This window comes from Candoia aspera, chromosome 8 (genome assembly GCF_035149785.1).
Source record: "Candoia aspera isolate rCanAsp1 chromosome 8, rCanAsp1.hap2, whole genome shotgun sequence".
Lineage (NCBI taxonomy): Eukaryota > Metazoa > Chordata > Lepidosauria > Squamata > Boidae > Candoia > Candoia aspera.
The window spans coordinates 78567757-78584960 of NC_086160.1; the positions used below are offsets into that span (position 1 = coordinate 78567757).

Here is a 17204-nt window from a genome sequence, read left to right on the forward strand (position 1 = left end):
CCAGTCACTGGCGAGTGCTCATTCTGCCTCTGTGCCCGCTTCTCCTGCTAGGGTGCAGGATAGTCCATGCCTGCCACACCCAGCCCATGGCCACCTCCCAGCGCCTTGTCTAGGTAGGCAGCTTTGCCTGTTGGAGGGGGCAGGGTGGGGCGGGATTCTGCGGGGTGCCTGGGTGCTGCTTTCTCTCCAGGGCCATATGTGGCTCTTCTGGTTGGGCAGTGACTCATGGGAAGATGTGACACCCCCTGCCTTCTGGGCAGCGTCCCCCTTGCATTTGGGTCAAACTCTATGCAAAAGGACATGCAGAAGTGGCTGGTGTGAAAACTAGTAGGATTATGTTTCATTTACTTTTAGCTTTGCAGTCTGCCCTTTAGAACCATTTTTTCCCAGGGCAGCTAACAACAGGTAAAATCAGACACCTTTCTAACATAATTAAAATGATAATTTTTGAGTTGTACTGTGTAACTGAAGAATTAAGATACAGAATACTAAACCATAGGACAAGAAAAACAACAGCCTTAATTTACAAAAAATCTAAATGGCAGCATGTTAGAAATCAACATTATTTTTTTTAAAGGCTTGGGAGAACAAAAGTGTATTGACCTGGCACTGAACAGAATAAAATTGGCACAGGGTGGGCATTCCAGAGGTGGGGGGCAAAAGTGGCCCAATCCTCAGTAGCCCCGCAGGAGGGCATCCAGACCAAGGTCCCCCATAATGTTCTCAGAGGCACTCCTTTCAGTCCTGGGCCCTGAGAACCTGGACTGGGACAAGAAGTGAACTCCAGTGAGGAGCATGCGAGACTGGAGTATTATCTCTGGAGTATTATCTTCTCTGACGAACGCTGAGGTCCAGTTCATCAGAGAAGCTTCCAGACCATTTTCAAGGGCAGATCCCACTTGCCATCAGCTGCAATTCCCTGGCTGCAGTGCTGCAGTGCGCCCGTCTGTCCAAGGGAGACCTCCAGGACACCAGTTCCAAGGGCTGGCTTGGCCCTCTAAAGCCCTATAGCTCGACACCAAGGTACTTTGTCCAGCCAGGGCACTCCCTCAGGGAGAAGCGGCTGGTAGTGCCTCACTGCCCCCCAGGAGGCAATGCCCAGAAGTGAAGTTTCTCTGCTGCAGCTCCAGCAGGATGGGAGATACCAAGCTCATCCCAGCGAGAAAGTCCTGAGGATGGCATGATGGGGGGAGAGGGTTGTCTTCTTGGTGGCAGTCAGTGTTTACTGCTGGGATGTTATCAAGGTATAATGTGGGTTTCAATTTATTCGTTTTAGGGTGCTCTTGATTGGTGTTTGTGGGCTTATTCTTGTGGACATTGTTATTCTGTCCCAGTGGTGCCAATTGGTTTAGGTCCTACTGTGGATGTTTATTGTTCATCAGTGTTGTGCCCCAGAGTCTCTGTTGTAAGCTGGCATGAGCCTGAAAGAGTGGGCGGATTATAACCAACTAAGGAACTACGGAGATGAACCCCAAAGCGCCCCCAAGCTACGGGGGACAACCTCGGGGAGAGCACAGACCTTTCCGGAACCGTTCGGACAAGAACCACCCTCAAACCGCATGTCTGGCCCTGCTTGAGTCTGTGGGCCACATGGATTCCACCTTCCGCGGCCTCCAGTCATCCCACTCGGTGGCTTCGCCTCAGTGTGCAACCGCGGGGGGATGAACCACGTCCCCAGGAAAGCGCCCGCAGCTCCTGCCTTGCCCCTGCCCAGGAGGCCTCGATGTCCAGCGAGGCCGAAGGTGCCCCGCGAGTCCAGCAGAACCGAGGCGCCTCCTTCCCCTCCGCTGCCATCTCCTGCCAGGACAGGGCCCGCGGCGGTTTGGCCGCCCAAGCCGGACCTAAACGCGTCTCGCCCAAGAGCCTCTCTCTACGGCCGTTCAGATCGCCCGGGCCCAGAGCTACTTTCTCGCTCAGGACTGGTCTCGGGTCTGGCGCCACGCCGGCAGAATGCGGGTGGTCAGCCGCGCCTCTTCCTTCCCGCAGGCAGGACGAGGCGCTCTGCACGCGCTCGAAGGCACGCATTTCTTCCCGGCCGACGAGCTGGCGCGCAGACCCGCTCCAGCGGCTGCCTCAGCCCACAGCCCGGGAGAGGCGGAGCGAGTGACGCGCCCTCGAGGAGCCGCCCTCTTCCGACGGATCCGGAGTGGCTCCGCTTCGCTGTCGCCCGTCGCCGCGCCCGGTCGCGCTCAGCCCGGTTTCCGAATGGACCCACCGGTGAAGGCGGGGCCGCTCCTGCTCCAGCAGCCGCCGGGGCTTCTCCTCGGGGCCAAGGTAGCCTGCGCGAGGCTGGGGCTCCGGAATCAGAGGGAGGCGGGGAGCCCCCTGGGGGGGGGGCAGGCTCCTGCGCGCCTTCTTCGCCGCCGCGCCCCCGCCCCCCGGTGCAGCGGGGAGGGCCGAGGCGGGCGGTCCTGCTCGGGAAACGGCTTCCCCGCCTTCTGGTTTGGCTCCTGCTGCACGGGGGGAGCGCCTCCCCGACTGTGCGCGGTGCGGCGGCGAGGGGCCGCCTCTTCTGGCCAGAAGGCTGCCGGGCTAGGGGGAGAGCCGGTGGTCTCGTCGCGCTCGCCGAGTCGGGCTCCACGCGCGCCCCCTCCCTTTCCCATTCCTGGACGGGGCGCTCCGGGAGGGCGGCTCCCCCGCCGTTTGGAGAGCTGGCCCGGATGGGGCCCCTCCGCTCTCGGGGAGGAAGGCGGCAGGGCTCGCACTTCCTGGTTGTTGGACTGCGGGGCAGGGGCTGAGCAAACTCCTGTTTTCGGTGCGTCTGCGCAAGCCACGAGCCGCGTTGGGGTTCCGCAGCAAACGCGCCCTGCCAGTGCCCCACCCTTGTGCCAGTTGGCGGGGCGGCTGAATTTGGAAACGACGCCGCTCCCAGGAGAGGGCAAGGGCCGCGCGCAGTTGAGTGGAGCCCCCACTCAACTTCGTGAGCACGAAGTTACCACCTCGCCTTTAGCTGTGCTGCAACTTCCAGGCTGGCTCTCCTCAGGCTCTTCCCCGCAGCCCTGCGTGCAGTTGCTTCCGGGCCTTGGGCGGAGGGCACCCGACCTTCTGCCCCCTCCTGGGAGTGCCTGGACAAACCCAGCCTACGGCTTCTGGGCTGAGCGTGCTTTATTTATTTGGATGCTGCCTCTGGAGCTTCCCACTGGATAGCGTGCATTGGGTTCTTCAAACTGTTCTGTGGAACCGGTCTGTGTGTGGGGGGTGGGGGAGGCGGTTTCCTGGGAAACTGATGGGAGAGCACAAAAGAGTTCTCTCAAACTCAGCCAGTTTTCTATCACTAGAGCTTTGCCTCTCAGTTGGGGTTCCAGAATGTTTTCTTCAACTGCCTTGTTGCACAGCCTGTAAAAGTTTGAAAACTGCTGGTGTACATGAGCAGTCTAGGCATTAAGTATCTCCATTTACTAAAACAGCCCACACTCAGTATAATTATAAGAGAAAAACCATCACTAACCATAAAAAAGAAACATCAACAATCCCAGATATCCAGATGATACCACTGATGGCTGAAAGCAAAGAGGAACTGAGGAGCCTTATGATGAAGGTGAAAGAAGAAAGTGCAAAAGCTGGCCTGCAGCTAAACCTCAAAAAAAACACACAAGATTATGGCAACCAGCTTGATTGATAACTGGCAAATAGAGGGAGAAAACGTAGAGGTGGTGAAAGACTTCGTATTTCTAGGTGCAAAGATTACTGCAAATGCTGACTGCAGTCAGGATATCAGAAGATGTTTAATTCTTGGGAGGAGAGCAATGACAAATCTCGATAAAATAGTTAAGAGCAGAGACATCACACTGACAACAAAGGCCCGCATAGTTAAAGCAATGGTGTTCCCCGTAGTAACGTATGGCTGCGAGAGCTGGACCATAAGGAAGGTTGAGAGAAGGAAGATAGATGATTTTGAACTGTGGGTTGGAGGAAACTTCTGAGAGTGCCTTGGACTGCCAGAAGATCAAACCAGTCCATCCTCCAGGAAATAAAGCCAGACTGCTCACTTGAGGGAATGATATTAAAGGCCAAACTGAAATACTTTGGCCACATCATGAGAAGACAGGACACCCTGGAGAAGATGCTGATGCTAGGGAGAGTGGAAGGCAAAAGGAAGAGGGGCTGACCATGGGCAAGATGGATGGATGATATTCTAGGGGTGACGGACTCGTCCCTGGGGGAGCTGGGGGTGTTGACGACTGACAGGAAGCTCTGGCGTGGGCTGGTCCATGAAGTCATGAAGAGTCAGAAGTGACTGAATGAATAAACAACAATAAAACCGTAAAAAAAAAAAGATACGAGCCAATAACACTTTGGGCCCAAAGATCTTCCTGAATGCAATGGGGGGGGGGCTAATTTCATCTCTGGGGAGGGGGGATGTGTTCTGTAAAGGCAGGGCTGTTCCCTTTTGCACGTGGGAAACCCGATTCAGTCTCCGGAGCAGTGGAAGGCAGACTTCAGACCCAGTGCTAGAGAAGGCAGCTTCCTACCCAATCCAGAGATTAATTTTGAAAGGGGCAAAGAATGGCAACCCTGAAATGTGTGGTGGTGGTTGCAGGGGAATTGAAAAGAGAGCAGGACCCAGCAAGCAATGCTGCCGGTGGCTCCAGTGCTGCTTCACCCATTCCAGTCCATCTTGGGAGCTCATGGCCTGCTTTACTGGTTGCTGGTAAATCACCCAATTCCCCAGGAATCCGCTGGCTCCGTTTCTGTCACGGGGTTCATTTCCCAGTGTTGGAGAGTGAACTGCTGAGCTGGTTAACGTTTCATCTTTAGTCCTGAACAGGGTTGCACTCTCCCCTTTTATTTAATCAATTAAGTTATATGGCTGCCCATCTTGAAAATGTGGCTAATCACAAGTTAAAACAATAAAAAACAATATGATGATGGGCATGTGTCATTATGCCCAAGTTACCCCACTGCTCTACAAGATGTACCAGTTACCAGTTGGCTTCTGGGTGTAATTCAAGGTGCTGGTTATCACCTATGAAGCCCTTTGTGGTATGGGGCCTGGTTACCTGAGGGACCACCTGTCTCTGATAGCTTTTGCCCATCCAGTAAGACCCATTAGAGGTAGGGCTGCATTTCGGGTCCCTTCAGTTAAAGTGTTCTCCCAGGGGACCCCAGAAGTGCACCTCCCCTGTCATGGCACCTGCCTTCTGGGGTAGGATTCCGCTGAAAGTATTCTGGAAGTGACCAAAAACCTAGTTATATTTTACAAGGCCTTGGGGGAGGCGGGTGGTGAGCCCTCGGAAGTCTTGATTTTGTTTTGTAATGTGGTGCTTTTTTCTGGACACGCGTGACTTTGCTCCTTTGCTCCTTTGCTCTGGCTTTCTTGTAGTGCAAAGTGCCCAGAGGCTTCCAGAACCAGGCATTGTTAAGTCTATGTAAGATGAGTGAATGACTTGGAAGGCAGACAGGCCAGCTGGCTACTTTCTTGCTGGCCCTCTTTTCATGACCTGTTTTCACGGGCTGTCTTTGCTTGCAGCGGTGGAAGAAAAGCTGGTTTGTGCTCTATCCAGCGAGCGCTCATGGAGTCGCTCGCTTGGAGTTCTTCGACTGCAAGGAGGGGGCCGCTCCAGCCGACCGAATCAGCACCAAAAGGCTGGACAAGAAGATTGTGCGGCTGGCAGACTGTGTGAGCGTCGTTCCAGTTCCGGACTGCAGCCGCAAGGAGGGCTTGGCTGCCTTCCGCCTGGAGACCAGTGACCGCACTTACGTCTTTGCCACTGACCCGCAGGAGGCGGCGGACTGGGTATCTAAGCTCTGCGAGACAGCCTTTCTGGTGAGTGGCGACTGGTGAGCACGCAGTGGCGGAAGAGGGGCAGCAGGCAGAACAAAGGCAAAGCAATAAGCGATCTCTGCACAGACCCGCCCAGGCAAGGGCAGATGCTCCTGGGTGGCCTGTGCCCAGACCAGAACATGCTTTTGCCCAGCGTGTGTGTGTGTCATCTCGTCAGGGCCTGAAACGTGTGTGTTCTCGGCAGGTGTGTTTTGGGGTGGGAGAATGGGAAAAACACAAAGCTGCTGGCAGCGACAACAGCTAATGGGAGGTAGGGAAAAGAAGGCCCTGAAGAATTGATGGGTGGGCTGGTACATGCAGAGGATGAGGGGAGTGGGACTGAGGTGACCAAGCTGTGCCCCACTTGCCCTGTTGTGAGTCCTCCAAGCAAGGTGTTTGGGGTTTGGTCAAACCTGAATTTAATACTATGTCTAGCTCTGGGGACTGTACTTTAAAAAGGGTTCAGCCAACCTGGAGCAAGTTCATAGAAAGGAACAGTCTTGATCAGGAGTCCTGTAAGAAGATGGTGAAGAAATTGGGAGGGTAACTTGAGAGCTCTCTTCAAGCATCTAAAGGTCAAGGCCCCCCTCTCTCATTCTGGAGGGCTGGGCACAGGACTGCGAATTTCAGGGAAGGAGACTGGCTGAACGTTAGGAAAAGCTCCATGGCAAGAATGGTGCCCTTGTGAGCTTCCTGTCACTGGGTAAGTTCATCTGGAGGCCAGAGAGCTCTCTGCTGGGGAGCTGAATTGGACTCCTGCACAGAGCAGATTGGTCGACTTGAAGGCCCCAAAGATCAGGATCTGAACTCTTGACACCAGAGCACTTGCCAATCCCATCAAAGCCTCTGGGGTGGAAGGAAGATACAGCTCTTTCCGCTTAAGCACTAGGCCAGGGCCGTCACTGAACCCTTTATGTCTCTTGTCACAGACTAACCCTGGGAAAACAGCCCTGTCCGGCACAGAGAAAGTTGGAGAGCAGGACCTGGAAATGGCCACGAACTCCATTTACTACTCAAGAGAAGAAGGTAGGACTTGGCCGAGCAGCAGCTGGCATGTCTTGTTCTGTACTTTGGGTGTTCCAGCTGGTCCCCCTTGGGAGCTTTTATTCAGTGGCACAGGCGTGGCTGTCGTACATCACGGCTGGGAGGTGGGATTGCTCCCCGTTTTAAAAGTGCACCCTGGATTGGGGGCTATTGAGCTGGGCAGGAAGTGCAGGATGCTCTTAAACTGTCTCTGTGGCATGCCAAGTGCTCTCCCACCCCCACTTCTGCAAGCGATGGGGTGGTGGCGCTTGGTTTTCCCTGTGGGGTAGCCTTCCACTCGGACTCTCCCCCTGCTGCAGTGAGTGAGTTCTGGGTCACAGTGCAGAAGACTGAAGCTGCTGAGCGTTGCAAGCTGCAAGGGACATACGTGCTGAAGGCCTCTCGGATCGGCCTCATCCTCAGGGAGGCCCACTCCAACCTGCCGCTCTACACGTGGCCTTATCGCCTCCTTCGCAGATATGGTAGGGACAAGGTGAGCTTGTTGGGCAGGAAAGGAGCTGGGGTTTTGGGGCGGAGGATGCTGAAGGCCCGTCTGGGAGACCTGGGAAGCAGGGGAGAGTCGGAATTGGTCAGCCAGAGGGGAGCTCCCTGTGAGCTATCCCCGATGCTTGCCTTGCGAGGGAGGGGCTCATGGGGTGTTCCCCCACTCACCCTGAGGTGGCCCTGGCTGATGGTGGGGCAACTTCCCCCCGTGCAGGTGATGTTCTCCTTCGAAGCTGGCCGGCGCTGTGAGTCCGGTCCTGGCAACTTCACTTTTGAGACCAAGCAGGGGAATGAGATATTCCACGTCGTGGAGGCTGCAATTCAGGCACAGAAGGCCCAGGTGGAAGAGCATCGACAAAGCAACAGCTCCCTTGAAATGGAGGCCCCTGGTGTCTTCTACCTCCAGAGCGCCATGGCGAACTCCCTCAGCCTGGAGGGTGAGGGTGCTGCTGCTCCCGAGAGACGGGTACCCAGGAGCGCACTGGCAGCCAAGCCCAGCATTGCCACGGAGGAGAAGGAAGCAGCTGCATCCAAAGGGCAGAGCCTCCGAGACCCGTCTGGCCAGTGGCCTATTTCCTCCCTGTGGTCCCCGCTCCCTGGGACGACCAGCCCTTCAGAGGATGCCGCCAATGTTTACTCCGAGCCCCTGGATGCCGTGAAGGGCTCTCGGCTCAGGCCGGACTCCCTCTATGCCGACCCGGTTGACAGCCAGCGCGAGGAAGAAGGGCGTGCCCAGGACCCTGGCCTGGCAGAGGAGCAGCTGAGGTCACGGCCTGGTGGGGGCCACAGGCTCCTGAGCGGCAAGCTGCACATCTACGATGAGCCTGAGGGAAGGGCCCCGTTGCCAGCTCCTGCTTTGGCTGCCATCTATGATGAGGCGCGCCTCCCCTGCGAGGCCTGGCGGACTCAGGGCCTGGAGAGCCAGGCTGGCTATGAGTTGCCGTGTCGTCCTGGAACTGGTGAGTATGCTGTCCCCGCCTTCCACCCAAAGGCCGGACCAAAGCCTCCGCGGCCAAGCCCTGCCCCCAAGCCTCCCCGGGCACACAAGAAGTCCACCCAGCCGGAGGCCGGCAAGCCCAGAGTGGCCCCCACCCTGGAGGGGCCCCGTAACAGCAACAACAGCAACAACGGCGGCGACCCCGTCTATAGCCACGTGTTCAAGCCACCCCCGGCCCCTGGCCCTTCGGGACACGAGCAGTCTGTGGACGAGAGCCGGCCCGTCGCTGTGTACGAAGACCTGGGGGAGATATGAAGCAACCTTTGGAGGCGTCCGGAGCCACCTTTCCAGGGGACCTCTCTTTGGCAGGCTGCCTGCTTCTGCTGCCCCTTCCTGCCAGGGAGGGAGGCCAGGCAGCCTGGCACACTCACTTGCTTTTGGAAGAGGGGAGGAGCCGGCAAGAGACAGGAGGGAGCGGCCCTGTTGGGCACCAAAGGCAGCCTCCTGCAGGAGGACTGCGGCCCGAGCGCTACACAGGCTGAGCCCTTGGGAGGGTCCGTGCTCCACCCTGGACCTCCACAGGCAGCAGCGAGCCCCTGGGAACATGCAGCCGCCTTGCTTGGGCCAGGCCTCCTCTGGCCCCCAAGAGGTAGCTCCTTTGGGATGCAGCCTTCTGCGGTGAGCCGAAGAAAGGTCTCCTTGGCGCCTTGCGAACCATTTAGAGGATTGCCACTCCCTTCTGTTGCCAAAGAACTGGGAAAACCTCCTCTGCTGAGCCTCCCCCCCACCCCCGCGTGTGCTAGATGCAGTGGGGAGCTGTGGCTGCTGCCCTGCTTCTGCGGGATGCTGAGAAGGGCTCCAGGGCAGTGGATGCTGTTCCAGAGTTGGGGGGGACGCGGAGCCTTTGTGGGAAGGAGCTGAAGCAGATGCATTTGCTCAGGGCTGTAACGAGGTTTATTGACGCAGAGGATGTGGCAGAGCCTGGGCCGGAAGGGGGCCGAACAACAGAAATGAGGAAGCTGAAAGTGTCACAAACAACCCCCCTCCCCGGGGAGATACTTCCCTGACCGGCCCAGCATTTTGTGTTGGAGGGGGGAGTGGGGAGAGACAGGCAGGCTGGCCCCTGCTGCCACCCAAGCCTTGCTGGTAACGTTCAAACCCATCCCCTTGGGGAGCTCCGCTGGCGTCTGGGTCAGGTGGGGAGGCAGGGGCTGCTCCCAAGGAAACAGGGCCTGAGCCATTCAATGCTGGCCCTCGGGCGCGCCTTCCCCATGGCTTTGAACGAGGCAGGACTCTCGCTCTGCTGCTGCTGCCACCGAGACAGGTGGGCGAAGGCTGCTACATCGACCTGGGGTCTCCTTTCCTTTGCTTGGACAAAGGGGGAGGGTGCCGGAGCCAGCAGTCGGAGGGGCCACCCACAGCGGAGCCACTGTGGCCCTGGCCTTGCTGGGAGGTGCACGACCCCCGTGCTGTGGGGGAAGAACCACTGTCACTGCTGGGTTAAAAGGGGGGGCTCCTGAAGGTCCTAGCCTTCCCGCTGCTGGGGTGGCAGGAAGCCTGCTTCTGTTAGCAAAAGGCTGAAAGGTGCCATGGGTGTTGGAGCAAAGCCCTTCCTGGAGGGCTGGTGCATTTGCACCCATAAACAGCCACACGCAGAGCCCCTTCCTCCTGGGCCAGTTCTTTGCTGCTGGGCCCATGTTTGCCAGCCCTCCTCCCCAGGTTGTGTGTCCCCTGCTACCTGGCGGGGCCACTGCCTGGGTGCCCAGCGCTGAGCCCGGGAGGCAGGCAGGCGACCAAGGCACCTCTTCATGGCCTGGTACAGATGACTCGTCACCCGCAGGGGGTTGTAGCTTGCCTCCAGCTCTAGGCTGTTAAGGATGCCCTAAAGGGGAAGAGGCCAGGCAGTCCCACAAGGAAAGCTGCTTCAGCTGTACAGGGGAGGACTGAGCTGAGGAGTGGGGTGGGGGGTTGGATCCCTCCCCAGCCAGGGTTTTCTTCTTTTACCTCCATTTTAGCAAGTGCTGCTTCTGGGGGGTCAGCAGGAAGGTGAGAAAAGCTGCAAGGCAGAAGCAGCTCTCGGGTCACCACTGGGCGTAGCAGCAGGGTGGAGGAGGCCGAGGGCAGCAGGACCTGGAAGGCGCTGGCCAAGAGGCCTCTGCTGAGATCTGGCCTGTCCTGGGTCTCATACTTGGCAAGCAGCAGCCATTCCCGCTTCTGGAAGACAAAAGGAATGTCCTGGGCATTGCGTGCGCATGCTCCCTTGCTGGGGGCTGTCCACTGACCAAAGGCCAAAGAAGAGCGGTGCTCCGGCCTGGTGGGCACGAGGTGCCGTTGTCACCCAGCCAGTGGCACGGCTAGCCTGCCTGCTGGAGCATCTGCAGGCTCCGGGAAGACCACCCCTCTGTCCAAGAGGCTGGGTGGCTTCCACTGCACCTCTTTCTGCACATTGGCTTGCCCCTCTGGGCAGAGTGTGAGCCTCACCAAGAGGCCGGCTTTTTCGCCCCTGCCAGTTGCAGACCCTCCTGCTTAGGACTCACCCATAGACAATGGCAAAGGGCCTGGAAGCTCTGCTGGTTGGCCTCCAGTTCCTCCCAGCTCAGCTGCCAGCAGCTTGTGGGCCTGATGACCAGCGGGAGACCAGAAAGCACAGATGCACATACCCCATCAGCCTTCAGCGCCCTGTAACAGCAAAGTTGGGCAGCTGCAGCATGGGCAGCTGCCAGAAAGGGTCACTGCAGCAGCTCAACGCTGCTTGCCACTGCTCTTGAGAACCATTTTGCTCACAAGATGGCACCCAGCAGATTGCTGGCTGGAGACCCAGGGAAGGTGCAGAAGAAAATCTCTGCAAGGCAACTGCAGGGACAGAGGGACCTCCTGCAGATCAGTGGAAACAGCCACTGAGTGAGTCAAAGGGGAGAGCAGGCCCTGCCTGTTAATGGCTCTGCAGATCCTTCCCCCTCACCCCCCTGTACCTGCCTCAGTGGGGTCTGAACCTGCAGGAAAGGGCAGGAACTTGTGCAGTTACTTCTCTGGAGACCCAGCAGCTTCACTGCCTCGGTGGTGGTGCTTCCTCCCTTGAAGGGAGGCCAGGAGGATGGCCCTTGTCTTGCAGCCATGGCTGGCTAGGCGTATGGTGGGTTGGAGGAAGTGGTGGTGGTGGTGGTCCACAGAGCTGGCTTTTCTGCTCCCCTTTTCTTGTTTGGGATGAAAGCAACTTTCAGCGGGCAGGGGGCAGCCCTCCCTCCGCAGCCCAGGTGATGATGGGCTTTCCGCTCTTCTGGAACTAGTTAACTGAACAACCCAAAGGGAGATGGAAGGAGTGGGCAGGCGGGTCCCAGGAGAAAGAACAGGAGGCTCAAGAGCTGTACAGCCCAAAATGCTACAATTGGCGCACGCCTTGCGCAAGTGCTGAGAAGTGGAGGGCAGGCAGTCTTCCTGCCAGGCAAAATCCTCGGGGCCTGACAGGAGTCTGCGGCTGAGCTGCGAAGCAAAGGCTGCCCTGGGTCCTTGTCTTGACCAGGCCTGGAGGGGGCACCGGCCATGGTGACCCCCCCTGCCCCCACCCCTGGAAAGAACATCCCTAACCACAGACATGGCCCCCTGCTAGACTGAGCTGGCACTGCTTCCTGTCCCCCCTGCGAGAAGTACTTCTCGCATGGCCAGAGGAAACCAACTCAGTATCAGATGTGTCTGCTGGGAAGACCAGAGGTGGATGGAAATCAGTTCTGCCTCAAAGCGAGGACCATCTGGGGAGGGAGAGACACAAGAACTGGAATGCTGATTGCAGGAGAACAAGAGTTGTGGTTGCTGCAGGTTTTTCAAAACAGCCTCTTAGCTTTTCTGTAATAAAACTAGAAGTTCCTGGATTCTTGCATGTCTGTTTAATGGCTTCCAGTCTAGCCAGTGGGGAGAAGCCTTCTCCATGTGCCACCTTCCATACAGCCCCTCAGCACGCTTCCCTCGTCCTTGGGGTTAACACAACGTATGTTGTGTCACAATTTGTGCCACTCTGTTGGCTGAGCTTGACCACCTCAGCAGCAGGGCTGCCCTTCCCCAGGCTAATGCAGGGCTGTAATTGGCGGATCTGGGCTTCCTAATTTCTTCAATAAATATTACAGGTCTTGGATTTGACGGAAGCTTCCTAAAGGGCCCATTCTGCCTGCAGAGCAGGCTCCCCGTCTGCACAGGTATACCAGCCTTCTGAAAAACCACTTGAGCTGTTATCTCTCACACGTTTGGTGGTCTTTCAAAACACCAGCCAGCTCGTCTAAGGGCTGCTGGTTCTTTGAAATGGGAGATGAGTGCTGCTGCCGCTGCTGCCACGAAGTGCTCTGCGTGGCCGTGGATGAGTGGGAGGGAGGCAGCGCCCTTTTTCCTTTGCCAATGGCTTTCTGGGAAATTTCTCCATGGAATGCTGCCCAGCGCTGCCATTTGGCAGGCTGGGGTGGAATTGACAAGAGTTCTGCCACTTTCCCCTTCTGGCCAAAGTTCCAGGAAGGTTGCCAAACCCACCTGTCAGTCTTCTGGAAGACGAGTACATCTCTGCCCAGCTGCCCATTCCATGGAGTGAAGGGGGTGCATGGAGAGAACTTCCTCATCTCAGCCAATGTCCCTCCACCTAGCCTGTCGGACCATTTTTGACACAGGTCACCTGTGGAGCACCTCTGCGCTGGCTCTTGTCGTTCGGGCAACGTAAGAGGTGGCTGAATCATCTTACCCAGCTGCCTCTCCTGACTCACCCAGGCCTGCCCTGCTACTCTTTGAGGAGAGTGGTTGGTGACAGGTTTTCCTCCGGCAGCTGGCACTGGGAAAAAGGGGGATAATGCCAGGGGATTCCACCATGTGCTGCACTTAAATTGTCCCACAGCAAAGCTGCACTGGCCGCCTTGTTGCTGAGGCAGATTGGAGCTCAGCTGTCTGGGCCATGTAAATTTCGGCAGGGCGGTTCTGCTGGCTTGAGGACTGGAAGAACGTGCAACCATGAGGAAGAGCCCTGTGGGAAGGCAATGTAGCAACCAAGGATGCCGAAGCTTGAATAAACAGGAACTAGGCGACTGGCAGGCCCATCTGTCTTCCAGAAGGCCAACAGTCCAGCCCTGTCTTCAAAGAAGGCACCTGATCTGCCGTTTTTTACAGTTCTGTTTCAGGAGGAGAAGAGCCATTGCTCCACAATTGCAAAAAGAGACGTTGCCCCGCTGAAGTCTAACTGGCTTGCTAGAAAGCCACTTCTGCTCCTCCTGTTCTAGGAGAAGGAGATCTTTTTCCAGATCAAAAACTGAAATTCTCCAATCTATGAAAGCAGTGGTATGGCCAAAAATAGCCAGTAGTTTTCAAAGCCACCACACTGTAATTTTTCTAGGAAATGCTCCTGCACTACTAAGTGCTTGCTCAGATGGGAGAGGAGGCTGCCAAGCAAGTCCTCCAGACTAGATGCATCTCCAGCAGCTTCTCCTGGTGGCAGGCAGGAAGGAGGGGGGACATTGCCGGTCTCCTGCACACACGCCTCTGCTGACGTGAGTACAGCTCACTCGAGGTCTACCATGACTCCATTTCTGTTTAATGATCTATGAACTCGAATACGTTTTAGGATTTTAATTCTGGGACATAAGAAGAATGATTTCCTGAAAGACTGCATTCAGTCTTTCATGAAATTGATATTCCAATGACCAATCCCACCCACCCCAAGAACTGGATGCACAACCCAGGTATCCAGTCTCTGTCACAGCCAAAGTCAAAATGACAATGGAGGGCAGCGCCCAAGAACTGAATGGAACAGAAATGTGCCTGCATCAGATTTGAGCCAATGTGGATGGGCAATTCCCAGCTCTAATTGCGCCATCACTAGCAATATTACCAAACCACAGCAGGGTGCTTGTATGGCAAGATTTATGCTGAGTGAAGAGGAAACCCCACACCAACAGCAGAGCGATTAAAGATGACTCTAGGTTTTCTCTGTGCAGGGCTGGGGATGAGATGGAAGAAGTGTCCGAAGTGTCAGACATATTCTTCAAAAATGCTAAGAAGCAGGATATGATGAACCCAGGTCTGTGCAACCACAAAAACCCTCACCCAGTCAGTTACCTGAGTACTCTCAGTTTGCACGGGGCCAGGCCAGACGCCATCCAGAATGGACTGACAGCAGTGTCCACTCTTGCTGTTCCACCATCACAAGCTGCAGGAAGCTGGGCAGGGCTGAGAAACCTCTCCTGGATGTCACACTTCACCCACACTGCAGAGGCAGGAGAGCAGAGGCAAGGGCTGAATTCGCAGAGGTGCTGTGCAATGCTTCACATATCACTGGAGCATGAGGGTGGGTGGCAGGAGAGCTGCTGTCTTCTTTCAGAGCTGCTGTCCAACACCCCCTCCCTGTGAAAGCTGTTTCTGTAGCCCAGGTGAGCCGGGTGTGTTTGGGGGGGGAGGGGCTCAGCATGCTGGCAGAACACCTGTTGTGCTGCAGGAGAGTTTAAGGTCAGTCCCTGCTGCCAGCAGAAGCTGCAGCTGCAGGGAGAACATGGGAGGGAGCTACTACTGGTGACGGGTGCAGACAGTCTCAGCCTTGTGAAAATGAGGGGGTGCCTGGACTTGAGAACACGTCACCCAAAGTCCCACCTGGTCCAGCCCACTTTCCGACAGGGGTTAACCAGATGGCTCTAGGGGTCATCCATGAATCTGATAGCACTCTCTTGATCTTGTTCCCCAGGAACTGGTGCCTGTTCTTCATAGATGGCCCAGCCCCTTTTAAAACTGCCCAGATTGGTGGTATGAGCAAACTCCAGACACGTGAAGAAGTCCTTCCTTTTATCTGTCTTTGCTTTCCCATTGTTCAGCTTTGCAGGGTGACCCCACTTCAGAGAGATGATCAATTTTATTTATGTATGTCTGTATTTATTAATTAAATTTAGAAGGCTGACTGATTCCCAACTGATGCTGGGCAGGTTTCATAATTAAAAGAAACAGAATGAATAAAAAAGAAAAGTACATGTGCAACTGGATGAAGACGACTTCTATTCCTTGCACCTTTCCTGAAGTGTAATTGTAGTATGAGTGAGTCTCACCATTTTTTAAAAACTGTAATAGCCTGATGTGGCTAGAAGAAGAAAGAAAAGGAAAAGACCCCCTCCCCACACCCGAGGCCTGGAACGTGGCCAGTGTAACATGACGTTGAGACCTAGGGGCAACTTAGATTAGGAGGCTGATTCCTATACTTTTCAGCTAAGGGAAGGTAAAGGTACATCCGAATTTAATTAATACATTTCAGAACATTGCTACAGTGCAACGATGCAAAAAGACCCCTTCCTCTTCTCCAAATACAATAGTGAGATCTGCTCTCCTCTCCTTGTCGGAAGCCTGAAGAGAAGCTGGTGTCCCAAGTGGGGCAGGTGGGAGGGAGGGGAGACGGGTTTGAGAGGGACTCAGGAAAGAGGTGCTGATGGGGAGTGAAATGGCTGACCACAGACTGGAGAGAGGAAAGGGGGTGTGCCCATACTGCTCAGCATTCCCTCAACTTGCCTCTGACCATACCAAAGTGGTTAACCTTAACTTCACCTCTATGATAATGTGTGGCAGAACACTACAGATTTGACCTATCTGGAGGCTGTGGTGGGATAGTTGGCTTAAGGCGTAATCTACTACCATCACGACTGCTACTATTACTACTAACAGGTTTGTTTGTTTATTCATTTATTTAACAAGTTTATACCAGAGAAACTGTAGGGTTTCTCTTACCTGTTTAAGAGATGAGCAAAAATGGGGGCTGAGGTATTGTGGGGTGCAAGTGGGGACTGGGCCTTAAATGTCCTCATCTAGGGGGAAACATACATTATTGGCCAGAATTTGCTTTCCTGACCTGTGATCTACTACATGCCCCAAAACCTTGCTATACTACTAAGGCAATACGTAGTGCCTCAAATGATCATCCTAAGTGGCTGGTGGATGCTGCTGTGAACCCAGATTCACCCGGTCCAGTGGGGGAAGTGGGAGAGAGAGGGAGGCCCACGGTCAGCCCAGGGAAGTCGGAGGCAGAACTCCTCCACCCACTGCTGGTTCTGTGCCACCACCACCTACCCTGCTTACACCACACGTACATCCAGCTGACTCTTTGCTGATGGGATTGCCCCAAACTCTGACTCTCTGCCAGAGAGATTACTCAACAGAAGAGGACACCCCCCACTCCAGGTCATGGGCTTTTGCGAGGGATGCTGTCTCTGAGACCCCCTTCCTGGGACAGCCACCCTGGGAGTAGAGGACGCTCCTATAGATTCTCTCACTGGGCCTCCTTAGCTCCTCTCTGAGAAATGCCGTGCTGACTCAGAGGTACATAAGAACACCCCGAGAGCCAGGAGCACCTGGCACACAACGCTCAGTCTCTGGCTAGCAAGAAACACTGTATGTGTGTTCACTATCCTGGACAGCACCCACCACTGCTTGCTGGTCTCTTACGTGCTTTGCTGTTTTATTACATTTGTTTACCAAGCAAACTGCACCAGTGTGTCCGTGAGGTCACTCACCCAACTCGAAGAAGGCTTTGTGAAAGGAAGTCAACCCAAGAAGGCCAGAGTAAGCTTGGCTGCTGGCTGACAGTCTGCCCAGGCTCTTCCGCCTCCTTTTTCCAGCCCTATCCACCACCACCCCGGTCATAAACCCACTGAGCTTCTTACATCTATATCTGACGGCCCCCAATTACTGAAGCATCCACTTCCGGCAGCAAAAGGCCTTGCCAGCAGAACTGTGTGCCTGAGGAGGTGGAGGGAGTCAGGTTTTCAGCCGGGCTTGAACAGCACGCGAAGAAATCCTCACTGAAATGGAACAGAAATTCCCTAAACCTGCTCTGGACAAGATCCTCTTACAGTACATACCAGAGCCACAAACATGGAAGGAACCTTGAAATTTATTTATTTATTTATAAGATTTATATGGCCACCTATCTTGAAACAGCTCTGGGCAGCTCACAACAACAACAAAGCTACAAAAACCATA

At 55.4% G+C, this 17204-nt stretch overlaps 2 protein-coding genes across 4 annotated transcripts in view; one reads left to right on the top strand and one right to left on the bottom strand.

Moving 5' to 3' along the window:
- The first annotated feature begins 2147 nt into the window (after positions 1-2147).
- Positions 2148-8718, top strand: DOK1 (docking protein 1). The gene is made up of 5 exons (XM_063310337.1): positions 2148-2274; positions 5471-5767; positions 6694-6790; positions 7108-7280; positions 7506-8718. Exons 1-5 carry the CDS (start codon positions 2206-2208, stop codon positions 8541-8543), a joined length of 1674 nt encoding a protein of 557 aa, XP_063166407.1. The 5' UTR covers positions 2148-2205; the 3' UTR covers positions 8544-8718.
- A 447-nt stretch (positions 8719-9165) lies between these two features.
- M1AP (meiosis 1 associated protein) overlaps positions 9166-17204 on the bottom strand; it is a 43511-nt gene continuing 35472 nt past the window's right edge. For 2 of the 3 annotated variants that reach the window (XM_063309797.1, XM_063309796.1), the window contains 5 exons: positions 14310-14457; positions 10766-10907; positions 10233-10442; positions 9967-10110; positions 9166-9697 (listed from right to left, as the gene is read on the bottom strand). In XM_063309797.1, coding sequence (XP_063165867.1) covers positions 9470-9697; positions 9967-10110; positions 10233-10442; positions 10766-10907; positions 14310-14457 — 872 coding nt within the window. In that variant the 3' untranslated portion in view covers positions 9166-9469. The remainder of the gene's footprint in view (positions 9698-9966; positions 10111-10232; positions 10443-10765; positions 10908-14309; positions 14458-17204) is intronic. The other variant, XM_063309798.1, reaches the window with a different exon arrangement.

Excerpts from the sequence above, each read along its gene's own strand:
- DOK1 (XM_063310337.1), top strand. The coding sequence starts at position 2,206 with ATGGACCCACCGGTGAAGGCGGGGCCGCTCCTGCTCCAGCAGCCGCCG. Across the intron at positions 5,768-6,693 it reads TCTGCGAGACAGCCTTTCTG|ACTAACCCTGGGAAAACAGC; the intron begins GTGAGTGGCGAC and ends CTCTTGTCACAG. Across the intron at positions 7,281-7,505 it reads GCAGATATGGTAGGGACAAG|GTGATGTTCTCCTTCGAAGC; the intron begins GTGAGCTTGTTG and ends CCCCCCGTGCAG.